We start from the raw sequence: 6,813 nt of genomic DNA, 5'->3' as shown, positions 1-6,813 counted from the left end.
TATTTTCCCTTTTGTTGCCCTTGTTGTTTTATTGTTGTTTTAATTGATGTCTTCATTGTTGAATAGGACAGAGAGAAATGGAGAGAGGAGGGGAAGGCAGAGAGGGGGACAAAAATAAAGACACCTGCAGACCTGCTTCACCACCTGTGAAGTGACTCCCCTGCAGGTGGGGAGACAGGGGCTCAAACCGGGATCCTTATGACGGTTCTTATGCTTTGCGCCACGTGAGCTTAACCTGCTGCACTACCACCTGACTCCCTTCCCCTGACTTCTGAATGAAAGGTGTGTAAGGTCCTGTGTCCTGGCACATAAATGGACAGCCACAGGGTTGACCTTGAAGCCTACCTCATCCCCCAACCCCCCCGGCATGTTGTCCATCTTCCCGAATTTTCTCATCTCTTGAATTTCATAGGTGTTGTCATCTGTTTCCACTTTGCTCCATTTACTAGCCAACAAAATATTCCAAAGCCCAGCATCTCTGTAGAGTTAAACCTAAAACCCTCCAGGAGTTCCTGCCTCCTCTCATGCATGGGTTTTCTGTTTTACTTTTTTTATATTTTTATTATCTATATTTATTGGGTAGAAACAATCAGAAATCAAGAGGGAAGGGGTGGCAGAGAGGGAGAGAGACAGAGAGACACCTGCAGCCCTACTTCACCACTTGGGAAGCTTTCCCCCTGCAGGTGGGGACTGGGAGCTCAAACCCAGGTCCTTGCCTATTGTAACATGTGCATTCAGTCAGATGCACCACCACCCAACTCCTGGTTTTTACAGGAATCTGCATCACAGGTATTGTGTTTGCACTGGGTTCTGTCCCTTGGTAAGAAATGAGCTCCTTACTCTGCTTCAATGATGGTGGGAATGCAAAGGGAGCAGCCCCTTTGAAAGACTGTATGGAGAGTCCTTAAACAAAAAGAATGGAATTTCCTTGTGATCCAGAAATAACACTCTTAGGCATTTGTCCAGTGGACACTCAAGCATTCATTAGAAGGGATATAGGCAGCCCTATGTTCACAGCTGCATTATTCACAATAACCAAAGAATGGAAGCAGCCCAGATGCCCATCAACAAATAACTGGCTAAAGAAGTTATGGACTATCTATTCCATGGAGTACTACTCTGCAATCAAAAAGATGATAGTGTGTCCTTTGGAACAAAAAAGATGTAACTGAAGGTGATGATACTTAGTAAAACAAGAGATAAAAGACAACTGCCAGATGTTTTCACTCGTGTGAAATCTAGAAATCTGATTTACATGAACTTGCCACAGAAGGAGGAGGAGGGGATGAAGAAGAGGCACGCAAACTGTCTGTAAGATTTATGAGAATTATGGTGGTTATCTTTGGGAGGTGGGAAGGTGGGTGGGGATATGGAACTTTGGTGGTGGGTGTGATGTGAAACTATAAATTGTAATCTTATGGGGTGAGGGTAGATAGCATCATAGTTTTGTGTTGCTTGCGGCGGTGGTGGGACGCAGAAAAAGGAGGTTTGGAGCAGAAAGGTTTGGAGCAGAACACAGTCCTTTATTTGCGCTGGCACCTCAGAGTTGGGTGAGAGAGCAGCAGTTTGGGCCTCGTGGAGGTAGCAAAAATGGCCACCTCACGCAGCAACCTTTCCTGTGTCTAAACCCCGAAGTGAAAGGTGGGCAAGAGAGCAAGGGGAGGAAGAAGGAGAGCTTTTATGGGAGTAGCTCTTGTGAGAATGGGAAGGGGGAGGAGTAACCATAGCACTCCAATATCACGGGGAATTGAAAGTGCCCTGAGGGCACAACATGGCAGAATGGGTGCTCCGAGAATATCCCAACTCTCGCGGGAACTAGCAATAGCCTGAGAGGACAACATGGCAGATGTGACTGCATCTGCACTATTTCCCAGCAACTGTGCAAAGACACTCTTATGCCTGAGGCTCTAAAGTCCCAGGTTCAACTCCCTGCACCACCAAAAGCCAGAGCTGAGCAGTGCTCTGGTAAAAATTAGTTAATTGATTAACTATAATCTTTTTCTAATATTTATTTCTTTATTCCCTTTTGTTGCTCCTGTTGTTTTATTGTTGTAGTGATTATTGTTGTTATATTGGTGTCATTGTTGAATAGGAAAGAGAGAAATGGAGAGAGGAGGGGAAGATAGAGAGGGGGAGAGAAAGATAGACACCTGCAGACCTGCTTCACCACCTGTGAAACGACTCCCCTGCAGGTGGGGAGCTGGGGGCTCGAACCAGGATCCTTACACCTGTCTTTGTGCTATAAGATCTATAATCTTGTAAGTCACAAATAAAAAAAATTCTTAAAGCGGGGGGCGGGGGGAGAAATGAACTCTTCAAGACCAGGGGTCCTGCATGTGGTGATGATGAACTAAGTGGAATCCATTCCTTGGGCTGTTCCTCCAAGCTACAGACCTGTCTTGCCGATCTCCTGGGTTCAAAAGCTGCCTCCCCTCCCTTCTTATTACTTATGAGGTTCTGGTTTGTGTTTTAAACCTATCGTGCCCATGTGTCCTGACTGAAGCTGGGGATCCTGGTTATTACTGCTCAGAAAACACCGGACATGAAGAATGAAAGCTACAGGGACAAAGATAAGGATGCTGGAATGGGTCACCTTCAGGGGGTGACTTAGCATTGATTTTTCTATTTTATTCGATAGGATAGAGAGAAATTGACAGGGTATAGGGAGATAGAGAGGGAGAGAGAAAGAGAGACACGAGCAGACCTGCTTCACTGCTTGTGAAGCATTTTCCACTCCAGGTGGAGAGCAGGGGCTAGAACCCTGGTCCTTGCGAGCACGACTATGTGCGTTTAACTGGATGCGCCACTGCCTGGTGCCCGTGACTTAGCATTCATGCAGAACCAGGAGCTATTCCTTAGATACATTTCTCACTGGTATGTAGGGACCTGCATGTGATTTTGTTGGAGTTAAATGTAGAGAAACCAAACAAAAGTTGGATGTATTTCTGAAAAAACAAATGCTGACAGCTTTATTGTCTTTGTTAATTGTGCAGAAATTGCTTCACACTGCAGTCATCACTGTGACTAGTTCAGCTCAAGAATAGCTCCTTTTCTCTTTTTTCCTCTAGAGTTTTGGCTGAGGCTCAGTGCCAGCACTGCAAATTCACTGCTCCTGGCAGCCATTTTGTCCATTTTATTAGCTAGGACAGACAGAAAATAAGGGAGGAGGGGGAAATAGAGAGGGAGAGAGAAAGATAGACACCTGCAGACCTGCTTCACCGCTTGTGAAGCATCCCCACTGCAGGTGGGGAGCCAGGGGCTCAAACCCAGGTCCTGGCACTTAGTATTATGTGTGCTTAACTGGGTCTCCCCCAAGAATAGCTTCTCACAGCAAACACACACACACACACACACACACACACACACACACACACACACACAGCCCTGCAAGTCACAGAAACATCGACTAAGGCAAACAGTCTAGAAAATCATATTGAAGGAAGCAGATTCCAAAATGCAAACACATACACAAAAAATTACAAACACTTTAAATATCGCGCTGTACTCCGCGACCACAAGTTCCTCTGACGGGGCACAGGGCGGTGGCTTTTAGTTTGCCAAAAGGCTTTGACATGATACCTTAGAAGAGCCCGGTTCTTTCTTTACCTCACTGGCATGTACTGCCCTGGATCATAGTAATAAAGAACTTGCAGAAGCTACCCCAGGTCTCCCCACAGTATTCAACGGCCACCCTCTTCTGGTTCACCAAGTCCGGATCTTCCACACACTCAGGACTGTTGGTGCCCACAGGCCTACTCTCTGTAGGGCCCGGGGAGGTAGTGTCCTTGACATGGTTCTGCTCCTTGGGAGAAGACTCGGATTGCTTGCTGCTTATCAGAGTGGAGCTCACCAGCTTGAGGTTGGATTCTGGGAACTTCTTTCTGCACACCCTGGCCTTCAAGACGCTGTTGGAGTCTCTGCAGAGGACCTTCTGTGACCTCAGGTTCCGACCGATCTGTTTCCAATACATGTTTTTGGAGTGTAACTCTAGGCAGGAGGTTGGATTGCCGGTGAAGACGCAGGAGAACTTGGTGTCCTGTCGAGTGCACTCCACCTTCAGGGAGATGCCCTGCTCCTGCTCAGTCACCTCCCATCTGCAATCTGCCTGGTCTGGGGTGACAAACTTGCCTTTGGTAGGGAGCTTGGGTGAGAGATTTCTCTGCTCCTTCTGGGACTGGTCCCACGTACGCTTCCCCTCCTTGGTGTTTTTGCTGGCCTGTCTGTGCTTTGCTTCCTTTCTGCCCTCCACCAGGAGAACGTGAGCAGCCAGAAGGAGGAGGGAGAGCAGGGTGGCACAACAGAGCTTCATGGTGTCTTCTTGGTAGGAACCTGTCTAACAAACGATGGATGAGTCAGAGCCGGGCAGCTGCTCAGTCATGCAGGGCGGCACCTGACCCTCCCTCCACCCTGACACTCGGCTTTCTGTAGAGGAGTGACATTTTTCACCAATCCTTCTAGAATTATGAGACAAACAGCCGGTCTATTCACATCCCGCTTGACTTGAGTCTTGAGTGTCAAGGCTTCCTACTCACAGTTAGTCATTCACCTCTCTGAGTTAGTAACTCACACTCCTTCATTCATCTGCTTCTGTGTTTGCTCACTTGACTCCCTTGTTTTTTTGTTTTTTTTTTTTGGTTATGTAATAAACACACCATGTACAACTACTCACTAAACCGCCATTGAGGGGGCCAGGTAGTGGAACACCCAGTTAAACGCACATAGAACCAAGTGCAAGGACCCACGCAAGGGTCTGGGTTCGAGCCCCTGGCTCCCCACCTGCAACGGGGATGGGGATGCTTCATGAGTGGTGAAGCAGGTCTACAGGTGTCTCTCTTTCTCTCTCCCTCTCTATCTTCCCCTGCTTTCTCAATTTCTTTCTGTCTTATCCAATAAAATGGGAAAAATGGCCCCCAGGAGCACTGGACTCATAGTGCAGGTGCTGAACCCCATTGGTAACCCCAGAGGTGAAAAGCAGAGAAAGAAAAACTGGGTGTTGACTGAGTTGAATGACCAAATTTCTCTTTGATTTTCTGAAAAAGAGAGAAATAAAGAATGGGACAGAGGAAGAGAGAAGAGGGGAGAAAAGAGAGATACCTGCAGCACCGTACTGCTTATGAGTCTCCCCCCTCCCCCCACACCCACCCCACAGGAACACAGTTCCTCACTTTTGGTAAGGTGTGTACTCTACTGGGTATGTAACCATGCAGCCCCCCTGAGCAAGTCATTCTGAAAGAGCTTAAAGACACTCTTTCAGCAACTGTAAATCATATTCACCAAAATTCTGTCCCAGTCTAAAGTTTAGGTAAGTCTCTCTCTGCATTCCAGTCTCATTTTCCTTAGCTAGAAATCCTGTGTTGGGTATAGAAATACCCAGAACTTCTTACAGCTTTGCTGTGTTCAATTTCTAACCCACAGATCTACGTGGACTCACATGAGAACGCAATGCCCTCGGACATAGCAAATGCTTTGAAAGGTAATGTTTGCCCTGAAGTTAAATCTGCAAGAGACTGGGACCCTCTAGAATGAGTGGAATAGGATGGAGGCATTTGGGTGCATTAAAAGTCCAAGAGAAGCCACCCAACCCAACTGGGCACAATAAACAAGGATGGACATGAATACATTTCAACTGGTTGATTTAAACTGGAAGCCTGAAGGGAAGGAAATGCCTGGTGAATTCCTGGAGTCCAGTTACAGCCCGGTTCTTTGAGCACAGCTCGTAAAAACCAGTCACTGAACACAGAGCGTCACCTTGAATCCTGCACTCGGCTGCGTGGATCGTACCAAAGGGGCGGTGACAACCACACTTGAGAGGAAAAGAGAAATGCTATGACCTGCTATTTCCTTCTGCCACCTATCCTCTCACTTTCTATGTCTACCCAATAAGAAAAAGGAAAAAAAAGAATAGATGTTGGCAAGAAGTTTTGAAAATAGAACTTGGGATGACTCTAGATTATGTTTAACATTTTTCATGATGATGTTTCCTTCTATTCACATTACAAGTGTGAGAGAAGACGGGGGTGGGGTTGGGAGGTGGTAGCGCACCTGGCTAAGCACACACATTACAGCGCACAAGGACCCAGGTTCAAGCCACCAGTCCCCACCTGCAGGGGAAAAGCTTCAGAAGTGGTGAAGCAGGGCTGCAGTTGTCTCTCTGTCTCTCTCCCTCTCTATCTTCCCCTCCCCTCTCAATTTCTCTCTGTCTACCCAATAATAAATAAATAAATATTTAAAAAAAAAAAAAAAAAGAAGAGAAGACAGAACTTGAAGTTAGGTAAGTCCAGAATATAACCCAGATTCCTATCCTGGCCATGTGGCTCCTCTCCACCCCAGTCCCGTTGGTGCTGAGAAAGCAGGTGAGGCTTGTACTGAGGGTTTACAGGAAGCTAGGTATACCAGACGAACACCCCCTCATTCCTCAAGTCCTTGGGATTTCAGGCTTCTCATTTCCCAGATGAGTCTCAGACCCCAGAAACCCAAGGACCTTGGTGAGGGGTGGGGTGGGGTGAATTGGCAGTGTGGCTCCTCCCGTCAGCCTGGTCCTTACCTTGAGCCCTTAATCTGAGCAGGCTGCTCTGGTGCAATCCCAGGTTTGAGTGTAAGTGTGCAGGTTTGCCTCTGTCTCTTCTGCAAAGCAGGCAGGGAAGTTCCTTTTTATAGAAATCCAGGTAGACAAGGGTTTTTTTCAATGTGCATACCAGAGAAGCATTATTCATGCTCTCATGGCCCCACCCTGGACACACCCCTCCAAGGGAGTCAATTCCTACAGGGAACAGGGTTGGTGCAATCCCATGGGAGTTACATGCTTAGCACTGG

The 6,813-nt window shown here is 47.2% G+C and overlaps 1 protein-coding gene across 2 annotated transcripts; it reads right to left on the bottom strand.

Moving 5' to 3' along the window:
- Positions 1 to 2,938: 2,938 nt before the first annotated feature.
- Positions 2,939 to 6,663, bottom strand: LOC103108899 (fibroblast growth factor-binding protein 1-like). 2 transcript variants are annotated; one of them, XM_007517882.2, is made up of 2 exons: positions 6,545 to 6,663; positions 2,939 to 4,329 (listed from the first exon to the last, which is right to left on the bottom strand). In XM_007517882.2, exon 2 carries the CDS (start codon positions 4,307 to 4,309, stop codon positions 3,608 to 3,610), a length of 702 nt encoding a protein of 233 aa, XP_007517944.1. In that variant the 5' UTR covers positions 4,310 to 4,329; positions 6,545 to 6,663; the 3' UTR covers positions 2,939 to 3,607. The 2 variants fall into 2 exon arrangements, with proteins under 2 accessions (XP_007517944.1, XP_060044288.1); XM_060188305.1 differs by having other exon boundaries at positions 2,939 to 4,333; positions 6,545 to 6,655.
- Between the last annotated feature and the right edge of the window lie 150 nt (positions 6,664 to 6,813).

This window comes from Erinaceus europaeus, chromosome 3 (genome assembly GCF_950295315.1).
Source record: "Erinaceus europaeus chromosome 3, mEriEur2.1, whole genome shotgun sequence".
NCBI classification, from domain to species: domain Eukaryota; kingdom Metazoa; phylum Chordata; class Mammalia; order Eulipotyphla; family Erinaceidae; genus Erinaceus; species Erinaceus europaeus.
This window is presented reverse-complemented; position numbering and strand designations above follow the sequence as displayed.